This window comes from Panulirus ornatus, chromosome 59 (assembly GCF_036320965.1).
Source record: "Panulirus ornatus isolate Po-2019 chromosome 59, ASM3632096v1, whole genome shotgun sequence".
NCBI lineage: Eukaryota > Metazoa > Arthropoda > Malacostraca > Decapoda > Palinuridae > Panulirus > Panulirus ornatus.
Window position 1 is genome coordinate 1,908,480 of NC_092282.1, and position 22,859 is coordinate 1,931,338.

The 22,859-nt window shown below is 37.1% G+C and overlaps 1 protein-coding gene across 1 annotated transcript in view; it reads left to right on the forward strand.

The window, feature by feature from the left end:
• The window catches only part of LOC139767370 (transmembrane channel-like protein 7), a 63,552-nt gene continuing 40,693 nt past the window's right edge, over nucleotides 1-22,859 (forward strand). The window contains 7 exon segments of the mRNA XM_071696697.1: nucleotides 1-1,170; nucleotides 1,583-1,756; nucleotides 8,138-8,333; nucleotides 16,039-16,043; nucleotides 16,803-16,992; nucleotides 17,273-17,376; nucleotides 18,526-18,692. Of these exon segments, the coding sequence (XP_071552798.1) occupies nucleotides 1,119-1,170; nucleotides 1,583-1,756; nucleotides 8,138-8,333; nucleotides 16,039-16,043; nucleotides 16,803-16,992; nucleotides 17,273-17,376; nucleotides 18,526-18,692 (888 nt within the window). The 5' untranslated portion in view covers nucleotides 1-1,118.

A 22,859-nucleotide genomic window follows, 5' to 3' on the forward strand; every position in this document is an offset into this window, starting at 1 on the left:
GTCTTATTTGCTTTAGAAGGACACATTTTTATGTAGCTGATATGTAGAGGTAGAATGATTAATCACTGATCGATTATGTATTCTTTACTTGGCCTTTGAACGTTTAAAACTTAAGATAGGAATCTGAAGAGCTTGCAACATTAGGGAATGTGCATGTAAACAAACCAGCTAATAAACCGGAGCGTCACGGAAATAACTCAATTGTGAAAAAAAATGCACACCTATGGGCTCCTTACTCTTGAGAAACGTGATTACGACCGATGCTCCATGATTTAGACCATCACAATATATGAAATGAATAAAATTTTTGAAAACGCAGTCAGAATTATTTTCGTTTAAGTTAGAAAATTTCTTAAGGTCACGTGTTCAGATTTATGGCTTTTGAAGAAAGTGTGATATGTATTCCTTATAATCCCATTAAATTTAGTACTTCCTTGTTGCTGATAATGAACTTTTATTTCAAAATCTTGCGTTACTTATACACATGAGTTTGCCTACAGTGCGTATCACCAACAAGGGCAGTAGCTTACAACAACATACCCATAAATTGATACCTTTGATACATTCATAGATCACTGTAAATTTTGATGATCTAATTATTGGATCATTTACTGTACTTTGTCATCTTAAAATTCCTTGATAATCATGATCTCATACACTGTACTGAACCTGTCTTTTGATTGACTTGGTAATATTATCAATAGTGTTTCAAAAAAGATATCCCGAAGTAAGCCTTATCATTGTGTCATATCACACCGTAATGGGAATTCCATTGATAATAGCTAGATACCAGAGCAGGTGAAATATTTATGATGACGTATGGTGTGATAAGACTTTTCCTTGATAAGAACTGTAGCCCTGTGTCTGGGGATGAAGATAACACTACTTTACATGTTCTCTTTCATTGATGACTAACTGTTTACCCTTTACAGGGAGTACTTTTTGTGATATTGATTTATTGTTACTACAGTTCTGTTGGGCTCTGATTGCATTCTTTAGTGAAGCCCCTCTCCTCAGCACTACTATTACTTTATGGTTGTGAATACTTGGTCCATGCCATAAGGAATGCTAGCACTGCAGACCACTACATAGTACTAGGTAGCCCAGCTTTATTTGGAATGGCTTCCCCTACATATCGTGTCGATCTTGAGGATATTCCTCTAAATGGATGTAAGTATTTTGTTAATCTAGTTTGGAAGTAATTGCTATATCTTACCCAAATTAATGATGAGTTTCTTTTAAATTAGCAGTTGGTGAAAATTAATTTATTTGCTTGATTCTTTTTTAGCCATTGTCAACATAAAGTTAGGTTATTGTATGTGTTTCATCCCCTGTACATCAAAGTATGGGTTTCTTGACCTTTTGATGTCTTTCCTAATTGCTATGAATTGCTCCTTGTTTAAAGGCAAGTTTTGTATATCCTTAGGAATTATGAAATGATTATTATGTATTTTCATTTTTAATGTCACATTCCTTTTTGATTCAAGGCTGGGCTTCCATGGGGATTTTTTTTTTATCTATGGCTAGAGCCATTGACCGTGGTTTGAATTGTATTACTAGATAATAATTCCAAAATTTTCAGTCAACTGTGGTGAAGCAAGCTCCAATGATGATGATCATAGCCGTAATGTAAACTTACGTCGAGCTCGCACAGATGTGCACCTTAGACAGAGAAATAGCCAAGATTCAACAAGATATTATTCATATGATGGCCATGAACATAGGTTACAAAAGTTACTGCCTTCACAACATGGAGGTAAGAACGGGTAAAGAAGTTAATCCTTTTGAAGTAGAAGTAAGGATCAATTTTTTCTTGTCTTTCTTTATCTGCTATTTTAATATTTTATGCTTCAGTTGCAATCTTCCCTCCCCTGCTCACTTCCTTATCTGATCTTTCAGAAATTCACCTACACAGGTCTGCCTTTCCTTAGTATCAAATCTTTGATGACAATCATTCCCATCATTTTTGCTTCATGGGCACTGTTTTTGTGTACTTCTTGTTTCATGCTTATTTATAACTTGCCTCAAAGGTCTATGAAACTATGAAACCATCTGGCTTAAATATGTGTACTCTATGAAACTTTGTATTTATGATTCATATATTTTCTCCCAAGTCCTCCAACTATTTACAACTGTTTGTTTGACTTGATCCAGAGGCATTGCATTCTTTACATCCATGCCCTGAAATCAGATATCCAGAGGATTTATATGGTTTTACATAGGTTGATCCCATTGGGGTTGAGTGAAATCAGATATGCAGAGGATTTATATGGTTTTATGTGGGATGATCCCACTGGGGTTGAGGCCATTTCTTTTTCTGTGCTTCATAATTTTGGGTGACTGATCACCAATAACCATCCTCTAATGTACTTGAGCTCTCATTTTTTTTTTTTTACCTCTGATCCCTCATACTATGAATGTACTCTATAATAATGATAATAAAAGTGATAATAGTAATAATAATGATAATTATAATAATGATAATGATAATAATAATGAAAATAAACTTTATTGCTCACTGAGTTTGTCTTGTGCCCATCCATATATAAAAGAGAAACAGGCATGTAGAGGAACAAAGATTACAGAAGAATACACAATGCCCATAGGAGCATTCATAGTAATACAAAAAGCATCAAATCCAGTACCATACATTCATAGTACAAATAAAAGCAAATGGTTAAAATAAAAAAAAAAATCCCCTTTCTATATCATTTCCAACTGGGCACTTCCACCCACTGCTGCCTCTTCTGTTGCCAACTTAGGCACTGAAGGAGCACTCAGCCATCTTTGCATTGCTTTTCTGTTGACTCTTCTAGGGACTAGTATTAATTTGCTGGGTAGGATGCTTCTAGTTATGCTTACTGCATTGTAGAGGTCATTTAGGTTGAGATGGAGTCCTTCATCTCTTCCCTTAGTCAACTAAATCTGTCCCTTCAGTCATGGTTTGATTAATCTTGGTCTGGTGCTTGATGCTTAGGGGACAGAGCTCTTTAGGCTTGGAAACTTTATCCATTTCATGAATTACATTCCACCTTCATTTCTTCTAGTGATTTTTGGAATCTTTTATTTATATAGAGTTCAGCAAACCTACATATATGAAAGTGTGTTGACGTGTGACTTCTTCAATGGATAAATCTTTTTGGTCCTTAACCAAGAGCATCTCCAACAACTTTTGTAATTCAACCCTTCATCCTCTTTTCTTACCTGATCAGCTTGTAACTTACTCTGATAATAAACCTGCTCTTTTTGACATTATTTTCTTCTAACCGTCGTTTGGATGATTTCACTTCTAGGTCTCTCCTTCCCCAACCTCTCTTCTGATTCTATGTGCTCTCCCATATTTTCCTTATGCAAAGTCTTCCTTCTATATGTAAACAAGATGTATGAACAGGATGGCATACTTTATCATGTCTTCTAAGCAGTCTCTGATCCTTGTTTACCTATTTTATCTTTGTTTAGAAATCCAATATTTCTGTTGGAAGTATACCTTGGTTGATCCAATCTCTAAGAAAGGAGATCATTCTACTTTTCTTAATCATCCCGTAATTTTCATTTCTGCTGTATCCAATCCTCTAATCTCATGCTAACTTTCACTTATTTAAACACTGAAAGTCATATTCTTTTCTTTCAGGTTACCAATATGAGTTCAACAGTTCAAGGTGTACTGGTGATCTTATCTGTATGACCCACCTTTGGTCTTCTTCTCTTTGCCATTTAGCTGAATCTTGTCAAGGCCCTTGACATCTCTAAAACACTTGACAGGGTGTCATTTCATCTCATTAGTCATTGATGGAGCATCATTTCCATTTTACCATGTCAACAGTGGCATCCCTCAGGGCTCTGTCATATTGCCTGCTGTCTTTGATATCTTCATATATGATTTGATTCAACCTCTAAGCCTATTCACTCTTACTATGAGGACTTCACTCCCCATCTTCGACTCATATTTTCTCTTGTCATAGAGACGTTGTAAATATGATAAAGAAAGCAGAACAGACTGGCAGTTCATGAAAGGTGTAACAATTAAAGTAATGAGTACAGCAGAATAAGGAAGGAAGAGCAGAAAAATTTTGATGAAAAGCGTTGTGGACGCATGGCAAAGAAAAACCCGAAATTGTTCTGCAAATTTTCTAGAGCAATTTAAAAGGGAACAAGTAGTAGGACCAAAGGTTTAATGAGGGGTTATTGAAATGGAGAACATTACAGTATTGAATTTCAGATTAAATTTTTTTTGAAGACACCTTACCTCATCTCCCACACCACACTATCCAGTGATCATCTTTTTTTCCATCTCACCCATTTGCTGTTATTGAGCTTTTCTCATACCTGTCACATATAAATTACTCCTACTCACTTTTAAGAAAAAAATTTAAAGTCGTAAATGTATTTCACAGTCAGTGTACCTCCTCAAAAGATAATCTTTTTTTTCTTTTTTTTAAGTAGTTGATGGTTCTTGAAGCTTTGAGGAATGAGTGATCATTATCTGGAAGGGCAAAAATGAGTATGTTTGAAGGTGTAGTAGTTCCAATGATGTATGGATGCAGGCATGGGCTATAGATGAGGATGTGTGGAGGAAGGTGGGTGTGTTGGAAATGAAATGTTTTGAGGGCAATAAGTGGTGTGAGGTGGTTTGATAAGTAAGTAATAAAAAAGTAAGAAAGAAGTGTGGTAATAAGAAGAGTATGGTTGAGAGAGGTGAGGTGTGCTGAAGTGGCTAGAGCATTTGGAAAGAATGGGAGAGGATAGATTGCCAAAGAGAATATTTATGTCAGAAATGGAGGGTATAAGAAGGGGGAGACAAAATGGAGGTGGAAGAATGGAGTGAAAAAGATTTTTTTTTAGGTCTGAGCATGCAGGATGGTCAGAGGCATGAATGGAATAGAGTACATTAGACTGAACCAGGGTATGCGAAGTGGCTGGAGGAAACCATGGAAAGATCTGTGGGGTTTAGTTATTGATAGGGGGCATTGCACATGACAGCTAGAGAGTGGATGTGAGCAAATGCAGCCTTTCTTCTTCTATTCCTGGTGCTACCTTGCTAACATGGGAAACAGCAGAAAAGCATGAACAAAATTATCTCTTTCATTTCAAACATTGATAAATGAAATTGATTTGGATTTCTTGCTTACAATTCTTTCAGAGTTATGCAAGTTAAAGTCTAATGAGAATCTTTTCAGACTCATTATCTTTTTAAACACCTGCCATTAGCCAAGACTTTGCTTGAATTTGGCTTGTTTGTTGTGTGCTGAGCATGCTACAACATTTTACATATGTTTTTACCTATGTTGCTGTTAGTATCACTTAATGTCTTTTGAATATGTATCATATACTTCATGTATCCTTGACTTCCGTACCCCTCTGATGGGAAGAGGACCTTCCAGGTCCCTGGTCCCAACTCGGGCTCACCCTAGCCATTTAGAATGCAATATAAAGACTAAGTTATTCTTGAAATGCAGCCAGTGTTCATTTGCCTTTATCAGAGTACTGTCAAGGGGATTATGGGAAGGCTTTTGTTTTCATTTAAACTTCTATCTGTAAGTAACTGCTGTATGTGAATTATACTTGCATCTACATGTAAATGTAGTGCCTCCATTATTAATATGAAATTCTCATATAATCCTACTTTCTTGTTTGCTGTGTAAGCATTCACAGATGGAGTCTGCTAACACTCTTTATAGATTTATATCTTCAAATAGGTTCAAAGCCTTTGAAAAGATAAAAAGCCCACTTACAAACTGAAAATCCTGTATAAATATGACCCCCCATAGATGAAAGGCCTCATATAAATGCAGTATAAACTTCTTTTGTTGATGTAAAGATCCTAATCGATTGTAATTATCCATCTGACTATTAAGCCATACATGCATATGAACCTTTGAATCAGTTTGACTTTTCATACAGACATAACACCCTACTTTAGGTTTAAATCCCATATACAGTACGCATAAAACCTATAAGTGAATATGTAAAGCCTTTACATTGTCATTAGATTTGTTAACTTTCCAGTTATATGATATATGAACTTTTACTCCGCATTGTTTGTTAGTAAGAATTATATGAACTTTTACTCCGCATTGTTTGTTGGTAAGAATTATTTTATGAAATTACTTTGATACAAAAATCAAATCTTATTGGTGAAAGAAAAAGCATTTTAAATGCTACTGACTTGTATTTTATTTTTCATATCATTCCTACTCAGATGTGACCTAATTGATCATGATTAAAAGGAACAGTTACCCAAAAAAGATACATGCAACATAGCGTAATTAACAGTAAGTAACTTACCATATTGTTATGGAAGTGATAGCAATTAGATTTCTCATGTTGATGACTCCAGAAGTCCTGGTATTAGTTATTCACAAGTACATTCTGTGTATTTATATAATGGTTACTCCACTCATAAAAGAAAACTTGTCAGCTACATCATCTGGGGAATTCCATCATGGGAGATAACAGGAAGTCGTCCTTATGAGTGTGAGTCTGACGTGGATGTTATTGTTTTTGATTTAGGGTATAGTGCTTAGCACTTGTGATTCTGCATGATTTGTAATTGCTTTATCAACTTCAGGAATTTCTTTTCATCTGTTGGAAAGACAGAGGCTTGGATGCTGTATGAGAAGCAAATGTATTAGTTGAGAAACTGAAGTTTTTAGAGATTTGTGGTATAACTTTAGGTCTTATGAAAGATGTAAGTTCTGCATAGAAGTGTTCTAAGTCAGATGTTAGAGTGTTGTGTATTTTCCAGCTCTTTGTTTTCCCTTCCAGTGTTTTTATGTTCCTCATGAATGTATTTATTTCTTGAACTTAAGAATTGTTTTGGCTATATTTGATTGTAGCAGCATAATAAATATGGCACATACTTCAGTGGAAAGTTTTGAAATGCTCTATTATGAGCCAGAAAAACGACAGAAAGTCAGGTTTGCTGATGACAGAAACAGCAAATCAGGTATGTAACTTGCATCATTCACCTATTTTATGTTTGCTCAGAGATTTAAGTGTGTTGCTGGAAATGATTGAAACCTTTATTGAGTTGCTTAACCTTGTCTATCTCATCCGTCTTATTTATGTGTACTTCTGGTTTATGGAAAGTATTTTCATGCAAATGTTTCCGTATACTTTGTGATGTGAACACTGTGCTCTCGGCTCCATCAATGAGACCCTTCCCATGTGTGTGTATCCATGATAAACTTCTTTTGCCCAGTTTTCTGTGTTATTCTGTATTGATGACAATCTGTTTTTTTGGGATATGATTTTTTTTCCACTGCTATACATTGGTTTGGTTTGTGCTCATTTCATCTTTGTGCTTGTATACTTTTCCTTCATCTTACTCCTTTTAGCTCTTGTAATGTACCTACTTTTCAACTGACTGTAATACATCATGAGATTCCATTTCATTCTTCTTCCATGTATTTTGAATAAATCCCTGTCATTCTTGTCAAAAATATTGACAAGACATGTTTTGAGAAATGGCCAGCATAATTTGGTAGATTTTGTTACCCAGGTAAGGGAATAGATCACATTAGTGTAATACAGAGGTCCTTTGACATCCACAGTGTTTAGTAAACATACTTTTTTTTGTAGATTTTTATTATTTTATTAATTGATAAGTTTTAATGATTTATACCTGGAGACAGGGGAGAAAGAATGATACCCACAGATCATCTAAGCTAGACAGAAAGGGGCTAGGAATCCTCCCCTATTAGTATTATCACTCTTTTAGAAATAGGAACAGAAGGCTAGGATTTTTCTTTGAAGACTCATTTCGTCATGGTACTACCTTGCTGAGACAGAAAGGCAAGCATTATGAAAAAGAAAAATCTGGAATATTTGCTCATGGTATTGTGATTCATATGCACGTAGTGCACAGTGATTATATGACTACCTTTTTTATTATAGATTTTGTAATAGTGAATAAGGTTTATATCAAGCCCTATGATAAGTTTTTATGCAACCTCCATACATTTTGATTAAAATGTTTCTACTGAGGAATGTTGTAACAATATATTTGGTGAATAATAAGTGGTGACCATGTTGAAATAATTCATTACAGTGTGAAAATACATTTATATTCATGGGCCTGACAATTAGCAATTAGGTAATAATGAATTATATAGAAAACTCTGCTTTTTCTTCTTAGGAGAACTTCTTAGTAGCCATACGCTCCATTATGGCTCTGATTATCGACCTTCTGCCTGGTTTAACACAGTGATGGCTCGACGAAGGAAGGGTGTAAGCCCTAGCACAGAGGAAGAGGCTGTAAATGAAATTGCAGATGCCATGGAGGGAGATGAGAAACTGATGTCGGATGATGTGAGTGGAGAGATCATGAGAAGGTAAGGATGGCAATGAATAACTGTTAAGAGCAGTGACTGTGCATGTAAGAGAGATGATTGTGATGTTGACTGCATTGGTGAAAATGCAGTCAACATCACAATTATCTCTCTTACATGCACAGTCATTGCTCTTAATGGTTATTTATTTTGAAGGAGATAGTTACAGAATTTTTAATGATGTAGTCTCAGGTTAAGGTGCATACCATTATAAGTATTGGAAGAAAGGTAATGTGTGAGAGGAGTGAGGTTTTTTCCGGCATTGTAAAGGAAAAGGTAAAAAAGAATGAATTAAGATAAAAGGTGTACATTGGATGATATTAATGAAGAAGTAGGATTTATGGAAGAATTCAGCATTGTTGACTAGACCATCATTATGAGAACTCTTCAGTATTTATGGACCTAGAAAAGATATGAGTTAATAGTAAAGAACCCTGAAATTTGTTGAGTGTTTGATGTGAAAGATATGTCATTAGAGGTATTAAAGGTCATCTGCATAGAGAGAAGATTGGAAGTATTGTTAGATTGACTGATTGGTGTACTAACCATTAAGATAAACATACTTTATATTCTTTATGATTTGTTGTGTTTCTGTGAAATCCATATTTTTACAATGACTGCATGTATTGATGTGTTAGTGAAAGTGATTGTAACTAAAGATTAAATATTTATGGAGGATGAAAAAATGATGGATAGGCTTTAAAGTTCTTAATGTTGCTCAAAGAAGTTAATGCTCAAATAGGTGCATTAACAGGAGTTGTGACAGTTGCAAGGGAATGTGAAATTATGAATAAATAGAGTTCTTATGAACCAGAGAAAAGTGAGGCATATGGTTCTATCTTGGTACTGTACTTATGGTTTATTTCGCTATGCGTCAGTCTGAAAGGTGGTGGATGCTAGTTCGTGTGTGGCAGGGTAGCGACAGCAATAGATGAAGGTAAGCAAGTATGAATATATACATGTGTATATGTCCTTGTATGTATATGTTGATATGTATATGTGCATGTATGTGTACATGAGTGGTTGGGCCATTCTTTGTTTCCTGGTGCTACCTCGCTGATGCGGGAATTAGTAATTAAGTATTATATAAATATATGAGAGAGGCATTTGGACGATTTTTGCAGGGAAGAAATGAAATTGAGTGGGAGATGTATAAAAGAAAGAGACAGGAGGTCAAGAGAAAGGTGCAAGAGGTGAAAAAGAGGGCAAATGAGAGTTGGGGTGAGAGAGTATCATTAAATTTTAGGGAGAATAAAAAGATGTTCTGGAAGGAGGTAAATAAAGTGCGTAAGACAAGGGAGCAAATGGGAACTTCAGTGAAGGGCGCAAATAGGGAGGTGATAACAAGTAGTGGTGATGTGAGAAGGAGATGGAGTGAGTATTTTGAAGGTTTGTTGAATGTGTTTGATGAGAGTGGCAGATATAGGGTGTTTTGGTGGAGGTGGTGTGCAAAGTGAGAGGGTTAGGGAAAATGATTTGGTAAACAGAGAAGAGGTAGTAAAAGCTTTGCGGAAGATGAAAGTCGGCAAGGCAGCAGGTTTGGATGGTATTGCAGTGGAATTTATTAAAAAAGGGGGTGACTGTATTATTGACTGGTTGGTAAGGTTATTTAATGTATGTATGACTCATGGTGAGGTGCCTGAGGATTGGTGGAATGCGTGCATAGTGCCATTGTACAAAGGCAAAGGGGATAAGAGTGAGTGCTCAAATTACAGAGGTATAAGTTTGTTGAGTATTCCTGGTAAATTATATGGGAGGGTATTGATTGAGAGGGTGAAGGCATGTACAGAGCATCAGATTGGGGAAGAGCAGTGTGGTTTCAGAAGTGGTAGAGGATGTGTTGATCAGGTGTTTGCTTTGAAGAATGTATGTGAGAAATACTTAGAAAAGCAAATGGATTTGTATGTAGCATTTATGGATCTGGAGAAGGCATATGATAGAGTTGATAGAGATGCTCTGTGGAAGGTATTAAGAATATATGGCGTGGGAGGCAAGTTGTTAGAAGCAGTGAAAAGTTTTTATCGAGGATGTAAGGCATGTGTACGTGTAGGAAGAGAGGAAAGTGATTGGTTCTCAGTGAATGTAGGTTTGCGGCAGGGGTGTGTGATGTCTCCATGGTTGTTTAATTTGTTTATGGATGGGGTTGTTAGGGAGGTGAATGCAAGAGTTTTGGAAAGAGGGGCAAGTATGTAGTCTGTTGGGGATGAGAGAGCTTGGGAAGTGAGTCAGTTGTTGTTCGCTGATGATACAGCGCTGGTGGCTGATTCATGTGAGAAACTGCAGAAGCTGGTGACTGAGTTTGGTAAAGTGTGTGAAAGAAGAAAGTTAAGAGTAAATGTGAATAAGAGCAAGGTTATTAGGTACAGTAGGGTTGAGGGTCAAGTCAATTGGGAGGCAAGTTTGAATGGAGAAAAACTGGAGGAAGTAAAGTGTTTTAGATATCTGGGAGTGGATCTGGCAGCGGATGGAACCATGGAAGCGGAAGTGGATCATAGGGTTGGGGAGGGGGTGAAAATTCTGGGAGCCTTGAAGAATGTGTGGAAGTCGAGAACATTATCTCGGAAAGCAAAAATGGGTATGTTTGAAGGAATAGTGGTTCCAACAATGTTGTATGGTTGCGAGGCGTGGGCTATGGATAGAGTTGTGCGCAGGAGGATGGATGTGCTGGAAATGAGATGTTTGAGGACAATGTGTGGTGTGAGGTGGTTTGATCGAGTAAGTAACGTAAGGGTAAGAGAGATGTGTGGAAATAAAAAGAGTGTGGTTGAGAGAGCAGAAGAGGGTGTTTTGAAATGGTTTGGGCACATGGAGAGAATGAGTGAGGAAAGATTGACCAAGAGGATATATGTGTCGGAGGTGGAGGGAATGAGGAGAAGTGGGAGACCAAATTGGAGGTGGAAAGATGGAGTGAAAAAGATTTTGTGTGATCGGGGCCTGAACATGCAGGAGGGTGAAAGGAGGGCAAGGAATAGAGTGAATTGGATCGATGTGGTATACCGGGGTTGACATGCTGTCAGTGGATTGAATCAGGGTATGTGAAGCATCTGGGGTAAACCATGGAAAGCTGTGTAGGTATGTATATTTGCGTGTGTGGACGTATGTATATACATGTGTATGGGGGTGGGTTGGGCCATTCTTTGTTTCCTGGTGCTACCTCGCTGATGCGGGAATTAGTAATTAAGTATTATATAAATATATGAGAGAGGCATTTGGACGATTTTTGCAGGGAAGAAATGAAATTGAGTGGGAGATGTATAAAAGAAAGAGACAGGAGGTCAAGAGAAAGGTGCAAGAGGTGAAAAAGAGGGCAAATGAGAGTTGGGGTGAGAGAGTATCATTAAATTTTAGGGAGAATAAAAAGATGTTCTGGAAGGAGGTAAATAAAGTGCGTAAGACAAGGGAGCAAATGGGAACTTCAGTGAAGGGCGCAAATAGGGAGGTGATAACAAGTAGTGGTGATGTGAGAAGGAGATGGAGTGAGTATTTTGAAGGTTTGTTGAATGTGTTTGATGAGAGTGGCAGATATAGGGTGTTTTGGTGGAGGTGGTGTGCAAAGTGAGAGGGTTAGGGAAAATGATTTGGTAAACAGAGAAGAGGTAGTAAAAGCTTTGCGGAAGATGAAAGTCGGCAAGGCAGCAGGTTTGGATGGTATTGCAGTGGAATTTATTAAAAAAGGGGGTGACTGTATTATTGACTGGTTGGTAAGGTTATTTAATGTATGTATGACTCATGGTGAGGTGCCTGAGGATTGGTGGAATGCGTGCATAGTGCCATTGTACAAAGGCAAAGGGATAAGAGTGAGTGCTCAAATTACAGAGGTATAAGTTTGTTGAGTATTCCTGGTAAATTATATGGGAGGGTATTGATTGAGAGGGTGAAGGCATGTACAGAGCATCAGATTGGGGAAGAGCAGTGTGGTTTCAGAAGTGGTAGAGGATGTGTTGATCAGGTGTTTGCTTTGAAGAATGTATGTGAGAAATACTTAGAAAAGCAAATGGATTTGTATCTAGCATTTATGGATCTGGAGAAGGCATATGATAGAGTTGATAGAGATGCTCTGTGGAAGGTATTAAGAATATATGGTGTGGGAGGCAAGTTGTTAGAAGCAGTGAAAAGTTTTTATCGAGGATGTAAGGCATGTGTACGTGTAGGAAGAGAGGAAAGTGATTGGTTCTCAGTGAATGTAGGTTTGCGGCAGGGGTGTGTGATGTCTCCATGGTTGTTTAATTTGTTTATGGATGGGGTTGTTAGGGAGGTGAATGCAAGAGTTTTGGAAAGAGGGGCAAGTATGAAGTCTGTTGGGGATGAGAGAGCTTGGGAAGTGAGTCAGTTGTTGTTCGCTGATGATACAGCGCTGGTGGCTGATTCATGTGAGAAACTGCAGAAGCTGGTGACTGAGTTTGGTAAAGTGTGTGAAAGAAGAAAGTTAAGAGTAAATGTGAATAAGAGCAAGGTTATTAGGTACAGTAGGGTTGAGGGTCAAGTCAGTTGGGAGGTAAGTTTGAATGGAGAAAAACTCGAGGAAGTAAAGTGTTTTAGATATCTGGGAGTGGATCTGGCAGCGGATGGAACCATGGAAGCGGAAGTGGATCATAGGGTTGGGGAGGGGGCGAAAATTCTGGGAGCCTTGAAGAATGTGTGGAAGTCGAGAACATTATCTCGGAAAGCAAAAATGGGTATGTTTGAAGGAATAGTGGTTCCAACAATGTTGTATGGTTGCGAGGCGTGGGCTATGGATAGAGTTGTGCGCAGGAGGGTGGATGTGCTGGAAATGAGATGTTTGAGGACAGTGTGTGGTGTGAGGTGGTTTGATCGAGTAAGTAACGTAAGGGTAAGAGAGTTGTGTGGAAATAAAAAGAGCGTGGTTGAGAGAGCAGAAGAGGGTGTTTTGAAATGGTTTGGGCACATGGAGAGAATGAGTGAGGAAAGATTGACCAAGTGGATATATGTGTCAGAGGTGGAGGGAACGAGGAGAAGTGGGAGACCAAACTGGAGGTGGAAAGATGGAGTGAAAAAGATTTTGTGTGATCGGGGCCTGAACATGCAGGAGGGTGAAAGGAGGGCAAGGAATAGAGTGAATTGGATCGATGTGGTATACCGGGGTTGACATGCTGTCAGTGGATTGAATCAGGGCATGTGAAGTGTCTGGGGTAAACCATGGAAAGCTGTGTAGGTATGTATATTTGCGTGTGTGGACGTATGTATATACATGTGTATGGGGGTGGGTTGGGCCATTTCTTTCGTCTGTTTCCTTGCGCTACCTCGCAAACGCGGGAGACAGCGACAAAAAAAAAAAAAAAAATTCCTCTTTGTAAGATATTTACAAATATGTAAAATATTTTTACGTATTACAGTTTCTGAATTTAATAAATTGAAAACTTTAAATAACTAATTTTTAATTTTTTTTTATCCAGCGCAGCTGATTCTCCTAATCATTTTGGATATTTTTTTTTTATTGTAGTTACTTTGGCTTCATGGATATTTGTTGGCTTGTTGCATCCTGGATAATGTTTTAAGCTTTTCTTACCCATCTATCCCTCCCTGTGGTCCACATTATATATCTTGAAACTTAAACCTTAACTTAACTTCATTTAACATGAAATAATCTGACAGAACTAACTTATCAACTAATAACAGTATTAGAATATGTACCCTGGTCTTCAGATTTAAGTTAGTTGAAAACAGATACATTGTGCCTCATGAGAAGATTGAAATTTTGATCCACAGAAAATGAAGTCAGCTTCAATAATTGTTACATGGCAATATGTTATTGCTTAGTTGAAATGTAGAATTGGTTTCATGCTAGTGTAGGTAGAGGCTGTGGAGATGGAATGTGTGATGTTATTCAAGAGATAATTTCAGTTTAGCTGATGGTACAGTTTAATGCAAGACTTCTGTAAAGTGCCAGATACTAATGAAGGGAATTCAGGTCTCCATAAATTTTAGACTATCCTTGTAACTCACTGCTTAGGAAAACTTTGATTGAAAAGTGAATAGCTTAGCAAAGCTCTGTGTATTCCCCTTTTTTGTCAGCACATTCAGACACTCCACAATTGCTCTATCCTTACATTTTCTCTCCATGCTACTTCAGCGCACCTTTGTTTATCATCATGGTCTCTCATTTCACAGTACTTTGTTTTATTCTATTTTTCTTGCATTTTACCTAAGATAAAAGGAGTTTTTATGTAAGACATAAAGAGAGCAGTTAGAACAATTTCTTTCACAAACACAGCCTTGCAGTTGGACTGCACATCAAACAGAAACCACATTATGGTAATGAAGTTTTATCTATTGCATCCAGATGACAAATTACTGTTGTTAATGGGAAAATGTTTGTGATTCAGCATCGTCCTTTTGGAAAGTCCTCTATCTTAGGCATTTTGAAGTTAGTTTGAAAATGACATATACTTGGTGTGGAAACCAGTATTCACAGCAGCTTTCAAAATAGGTCATGTGGCACACCCAGTCTGCACATTACTCTTCTCATGTTCCAGTTTGTGACATCTGACTGTACTTCCCATACACCAACCCTAAAACTCTATACTTTTACGATACATTCAGGTGTTTTGTGTTCATGAAGCCTGCAGTGTGTCATTTGAGGACAGGTGTATTGCATCTTTAACTAGCATATAGGAAAAATCTGGAGGAATCTTGAGGAACTGAGAGAAAAGGTGAAATAGAAGACTAGATAAGTGAAGAGAGATGGAAAGTCATTGGTCTTTCTTGATAAATCATGAATATGGAAGACCATGTTTCACTTTAACATATTAGGCATGGGTTGAGGATGTTTATGAGTGATTTCAGAGCTGTTTGTATGTGATCTACCATATGGCTTTACTGATGTTAGATAGACAGATTGATAGAATGAAGAAGGATGAGTCTATTTATCTGTCATCTATATTTCAGACACCCATTCCCTCTGGGAACTCCTAGCAAGGGGTGGCCATGGCAAAAGAATCTCCACTTATTCCTGTCCTTATGTGCCTCCCTCACATACACTATTCCAAGCATTATTCCACCCTTTCTTTCCTTCTTGTACTCTTCTACTGTATTTCCTCATGTCGTAGGTGGTCTTTGTTTGAATATATTAGCGTGCATGTCTGCATGAGATTTTTGTAACTGAAATTCGGAGAGGGAAACTAGCTTTGGGTGATTTGTGTCATCCATCAGTGTATATTCAAGAATAGTTCAGTGTCTCTATTACTAGGTAGGTTGGTAGATATTGGTGAATAAACATTACTTTTTCATAAGTAGAAAGTGTAAATTCATTCAAAATATTCACCATATACAACCAGTGAGACATTGTTCAAGAACAGGAATGACTAAATAGTGGCAGAAAAGGGGGAAGAATGATAGGGATACAAGACCTGTATCTGATCTGAGTAATTAGGCTCCTTCTTTCTACTTTCAAACATACTTCTGTAGATATAAGGAAACTTAATGATCTCGAACTGGATAGCTCGTTTTCTAATTAGGAAGCAGTCTTCAGCCTCGGACAGATGCTCGGAAAGCAAAGTGGTGCTTTCTTTAAGAGAGTTGGTGCATTCACTGCATATAGAATGTAGGGCAAGATATATAGGCATAGAGTGACAAGATATGGCAGAATTAGTCACAGTAAATCCACTTCTACATAAAAACAAAAATGAAGGATGGTTAAAAGCTGGGTGGTGATGAGGATTTGTGTCTGTAACTAGAACCTTTGTTGCAGTAAATGTAAGTCATTGATATGGTAAGTGAAAGTGAAATAAGTAAATGAAAGGAGCATTAGATAGAAAAAGTCAGTAGGAACATTAGTAGGAGCCTTCGCAGACACTGTGCTAGAGTTGCCCCCTGCCAGTAGCCTGTTAAGGGTGAGGCACTAAAGGCAAAGAAGCCACACTGGAGTTCACTAGTTTTGGATACTGTTGCCATGGCCACCTCCTTAAGGGAGTTCCAGTTGTAACAGGTGTCAGAGATATAGATCGATAGAAAGTGTTCAAATGTGATTAAAGGTTGGATGTTAAGAGAGAGAGATGAAAGAATTAGTGAAGTGGATAGGAGCAAGTGATGTTCATTATATGGGCTTTCCATGATAGAGTGGAGGATATAGTTTTGATAGTGTTTTCATGTTTATCAGCCCTATTCCACCTCTGCATTTCCATGTTCATTTTACTGACCATTATTGTGACATTATATTTTCTCATTGGAATTCATTACTCATTCAGTTGATAGTAGCCCTTGCCCCATAATGTAAGGGACTTGTATCATCTGTGTACATTAGAGTGAGTTTTACCATTTGGCCTCACCACTGATTTCCTTTAATAAGTGAAATGTATTGACCAGATCTAACTTTTGTGGAGAAATGAAATAGAGATTGAGTTTCATGGATGAAACATTAGTTTCTAACATTAAGGATTTATATGCTTTTCAGTTGCATAGGAACTGATTTCTGTTTATTTGAATGCTTGAATAAAGTTGGTTAATTTTTGTGAGATGTATATGTTCATAAGCCTTTTGGTCTGTTGAAACAGATAAGCCAGTCTGTGCTGGACACCTTTCATGACTACAGTTTGTGGCACAAAGAACTCAAAGAGATTGAAGGAACGTTTGGGACTGGGGTCGGCTCATACTTCAGATTCTTGCGATACCTCTTCCTCCTCAATCTTGTTATAGCAATACTTGTGTAAGTAACTTGTTATTATTATTTTTTTCATTATGGTTATTAAGTCAGTTTTACACTGATTCAATGTTTAGATGATACATTGTCTCTCTAAAAGTTATACTTTATGTATAGTTTGTATATCACAAGGTGCTTTACAATAGGAATTTCCTATGTTTTAATGAGGTATGATATTTTGTTCCCTTTTCAACCATATAATCATTTGAGAGAAACGATTTATTCAGATATACATTGTGTTACAAATGATTTGCAAATTTTAATCCTAAGATTTTATATCAATCAGATGTGGTTTTCTCTTGACGCCTCAGCTACTGGCACATCTTTACCATCCCCAGCTGCCAGATCATAATGATACATCTCCAAGTGATATAGATGATAGTGAAGTTAGTAAGTATTCCTGAGTATTAGAAGCATTTTGGTAACAGACTAGACTACTTTATATGAAAGTTTTTCCAGGTTCTTGGAGCACTGAGGAATGTGTGGAAAGAGAGGGTGTTATCTGAAATGGCAAAATAGGGTATGTTTAAAGGTATAGCAGCTCCAGAAATGTTGTATGGATTTGATGTATGGGCTGTAGATGAGGATGTCCAGATGAGGGTGAATGTGTTAAAATGAAGTGTTTGAGGACTGTGTGTGGTGTGATGTGGTTTGATCGAGTAAGTAATTTAAGGGTAAGAGAGAAGTATGGTAATGAAAAGGACTGTGGCAGAGAGAGCTGAAGAGAGTTTGTTGAAATGGTTTGGATATAAGGAGAGAATGAAGAGGATATATGCATCATAGGTGGAGGGGACAAGGAGAGGGACAAACCAAATTAGAGATGGAAAGATTAAGAGGAAAAGATTTGAGTGCATAGTGCCTGAAAATGCAGGATGGTATGTGGCATGTACACAATAGAGTGAACTAGAGCGATGTTATAGAAGGGGTCAACTTACTGTCAATGAAAAAAAAAAAGCACAAAAAAATGAGTTATGGAGTGGCTGTGGAAACCATAGAAGGGTCTATGGGGCATAGTTGTGGATTTGGGGCTGTGATGTCAGTGTGTTACACATGACGAACTGTAAAATGGACGTGAGTAAATAAGGCCTTTTTGTGTCTTTTCCTTGTTCTGCCTCACTAATGTGAGAAACATTGGTCAAGTATGAAAGAAAAAGAAAGGACCCCTTTCCTGAAAGGATCCTGGAGTTATTGCAAGACCCCTTTTCTAGGAACTGCAACTTGTGGCAGGGAAATGATGAACTCCTTTTGAGTGAGAAATTCTTAGACAAAACTGATGAAGACTTTGGTTAGAGATACATAGGATTCAACTTATAGTGTTTATTGATGCTTTTTTGAGATTCCCTGTTGGGATGTGCATGAAATTATGATTTGGAAATAGATTTGTTTGAGAAACCCTGATGGCTTGTGACACAATTAACTGTTCTTAGACAAGTCCAATGACTTATTTTCATCAGCATTTTTATGGTAATCTAATTACTCTTGGTCTTTCTGTGTTCAGTACATTGTTTTTAGTTTTGATTATCCTTTCATTAACTGCAGGTATAACAGCCTCAGCCTTACGAGTGAGTGATTCTTCTCCTGACACAAACTTCGCTGGTAAACCATTGGTAACCAACTATATCTACAGTACAGAAAAAGCTAACCTTTCTAATACTGACCAAGGCAGTGAGGCAGAGTTTGGTGCTTTAGATTGGCTGACTGGTGCAGTAAGTTTAAAATTTCTTCTCTCTTCTTTTTGTAATATCTTGATTTACCAGTCACTGTTTTTTTCATAACTAGCATTCATAACAAGCAAGTGTGGATCATCTGTATTATATTGTTTCATGATTGTATTTGGTTAAGGACTGTTTACTGTTTTGTATATTTTCCTTGTAAGAAGAGAGCCATTCAGCACATGACTTACTACAACTTTTTCAGAATTGTGTCTCAAGTTTTTGAGAAATGCCATTTTTGTAATTTTATTTGTATTTTTCATTTGTGGTAATTTTATTGATTGTTTTTTTATTTTACTGTTGAAGTAACTTCTTGATATGTTTTCTGTGGTCTTCTGGTAGTCTTCTTGATGTGTTATTTGTTTTTACTTTTGTGGTAATCTTTTTGATGTCTCATTTTGCTCTTGTGGTAATCTTGATTTGTTGTGTGCTTTCTGACTGTAGATGCTTTTCATTGCTTTAAAAAGAATGGCCCTTGCAAGAAACTTCGATCCAAATTCAGTTATTGTACTTGTTTCTGTAAATGTGCCAGTAATGTACTCTATAGTGTCCACAAAAACATCGTCCAACCCTTATATATTTTCAAAGGCGATATACATCTAAGGTTTGTTGTGGGTACAAGCATTTGATGCTCTGAGGGTGAAATGACCATACATCTAATCATTGAGACTAATGTTTCTAATGCTGTGAGCACTAGCAATATGCCTCTGTGTACTTCAGGCCACCTTGAGGGAAGGGCATTTTTCTTTACTCTTCATGGCTGCCACTTCATTTTGGGAATTTTGCTTCTGGGCTCTGTATTTCTTCCACCTGTGCTTCAATATGGTTGGCTCTTACCTGCCTAAGGAGGAGAAAGACTAATTCTTGCTAGGAAGCAAGAAAAATGTGGGTACACCCAAGATTTCAAGGTGCAAAAGACCCTCAGAATTCATGATCATGTGGCTGCTTCTTGTAAAATCTTATCTGTGCCTCAGCTTATTAAGGTAATTTAAACCCTTTGGACTCAAAACATGGGCCAAGAATACTTCAGAAACCTTGCCAATCCCATCCCCAACATTGCTGATGTCTGGGCAATGGGCAAAGGAGAGATGACAAAGTACTAAAATTTGTAAGTGTGACCACCTTTGAAAATGTTTGAGGAGGCAGACAAGATTTTTATGTAGACACTATATCTCTGTTCTTTTATGTCTTTTTTTTTTGTTTGTCTTCTCACTTATGTTACCATGCAATCCAAATCAGTATTCAATGTGTCTATCTTTATTTTGGTATAGTATTTAAAGATTTTCTAATTTAGGCAACATTTTGAAAGTAATCCTCTAATTCTTATCAGTATACCTTGGAGACACAATCTATGTCTACACAATCGTATGTCTTGTCAACCTTAAAGGTAACACATCCCCATGAAAGGAGATATCATACTATCTCAAAGATTAGTCACCTTCTTATACACATGACTAGGTGCTGAGTGCTGACAAATCATAAGCTAAGTTTATATGAACTTACCAGTCCAATCATTTGTTAGCTGGACTAATTAGTCAGTAACCCCTTCAGGCAGTAACAGTTATAACTGCAGGTGTTATAGCAGTTGGTTATGCAGTTACACCACTCTGTGCTTTGAATCATTATATCACTTAAGATCACTGGTGCTGTAATCAGTGGAATGAAGTTCCCTCATAGTGTATTGATGAGACTGAGTTGCGCTTACACTTGGTACTCAGCACATGCTCTAGGTACACACGCGTCCATCCTAAGAACACATAAGCCATGTTGAGCTGAGGAACAGGAAAGACATGATTCTTAGTACGTGATTCTTAGTATATGTAAAGATCTAAATCTTATTGTCTAAAAAGTCAGAAATTATTAGAATTACTGACCTATTTTTTTTACATTTAAGTATAACTGTTAGGTGTGCATGCCTCCCTCTTTCATACTGTATGTCATAAAGCTGAACAGAGTAGATGAGTAAGATATCTTTTCTAAAGGTCGCATGTTTAATGAATCACAAAGAAATTGATTTTTAAATCTGAACCAGAGAAACTTCATCCATTAATTTTGTGGTAATTTTTTGGTTAACCTGTGATGCCCTCGTGTGAAATAGTAAATGAAACACCTGATCAAGATTAGGATTGATCATGATGTGAACCATTTTGGATATCAGAATATTCCATTTTTTGGGACAAAAGGCACAGCATGTAATGATAATATGAATAAAGTATGAAATACGTAAGGGCTGTTACTCATCAACTAGGGTATCACTGTTGTTTCTACTTATATAGCAGGTGCTGAACGATAGATAGTCTTCTCTGTGGCTATCATGTATAATGTGCTGAAAGGAGAGCCTACCATCCACAGAATAATCCCACAGACCATAAACACTCCACATGCCATGGTTAAGCCCATTGATATCATGTTGCTTTCCACACATCACATCGATCCTGTGCATTTTCTCAAATGTGTGCCTCACCCTCCTAAATGTTTAAGCCCCAAACAAAACAGCTGTGCTGGTAATTAACTTGGAGTTTAGATGACAAGTTTAAAACAGAATTTTGCATTCCCATTTTAGATTAGCCACTTTTGCAGTAATTTTTTTGTGTAGTTTTCATTAACTTTAAATAAAAGATTATGAAATTATGCTTATATCTTTAAGCTCTGTGGCTAAATGTTGGATTGTAGAAAAAGGAATTTATTTTATGTGGCTGAGGGATGAACTGAATTAGTGCATAACTTGACTATCTTGTGTTGGATTACTTGGGTCTGCTCATTTTTAGGAATGAAAATAGATGAATAGATAGATAAATGAATAACCCAGATAACTTTTTTGTTTGATGGATGTCCTGGTTACTCTTTGGGACAACATACTTAGACATTCTTTAGATGTGACTATTTTCTCTTTGAAGGAAATCTTTATTGCAGAAAACATTTCTCTGAAAGGGTAGTCCTCTCCAAAGAAGCCTTTTCCTCTCCCATCACATTCTCTTTAGCTAGATTTGAATATTCATGTTGAAAGATAACTTTTTCATGGGTTAGCTACTAGGGTGGATAACTTTCATGGCAAGTGAGGGGAAAGGATGGAGAATGATCACTGCTAGCTAGATATCTTGTGGGTGTTGTCTTGAGATCTTTTAACAGAAACTACCAAAGCAACTCTGACTGATGGACTTTAGGTATCTTATATAGATAATGTCCATTTAACTAGGGGAAAGTATTTGTTATTACATCAGAGCAGGTTTTCAGCCTGATGATATTTCTAGTTATGGGTGTTTCAGTCATATATTAGAATTATAGGGGATTTTTTATCTCATGATTAATAGTTTTTACAAATTTTGTGTTGGGCATATGCATTTTTTGTTGTATTCTTGATTCCATGCTGTTAAATGAATTATGATTTTTAAGTCTTATGAAATATTTTACCTCATGCAACCTTTCAAGGAAATTGGACAGTGACCAACGGTAAGAAATACCAGTACTGTGATGTTTGCACAAGGCTTTGTGTTTAGCTAGTACTTCTTTATTAGAAAAAAAAGTACAACTTTAAAACTGTTTTGCTTCATTGAAAATTGGTTGATATAATCTGTGGTTTTAGAAGTGGTAGAGGATGTGTGGATCAGGTGTTTGTTTTGAAGAATGTATGAGAAATACTTAGAAAAACAAAGCTTATGATAGAGTTGATAGAGATGCTGTGTGGAAGTAAGAGTTTATGGTTTGGTAAGTAAGCTGCTGGAAGCATTGAAAAGTTTTTACCAAAGATGTAAGGTATGTGTACAAGGAGGAAGAGAGGAGAGTGATTGGTTCCCAGTGAAGGTTGGTCCGTGGCAGGGATGTGTGATGTTCCCATGATTGTTTAATTTGTTTTTGGATGGGGTGGTTAGGGAGGTAAATGCAAGAGCTTTGGAGAGAGGGGCAAGTATTTGGTCTTTTAGGGATTTGAGGGCCTGGGAAGTGAGTCAGTTGTTGTTTGCTGATGATATATCTCTAGTGGCTGATTTGAGTGAGAAACTGCGGAATCAGGTGACTGAGTTTGGAAAAGTGTGTGAAAAGAGAAAGTTAAGAGTAAATGGGAATAAGAGCAAGGTTATTAGGATCAGTAGGGTTGAGGGACAAGTTAATTGAGATGTAAGTTTGAGTGGAGAAAAATTGGAGAAATGCAGTGTTTTAGATATC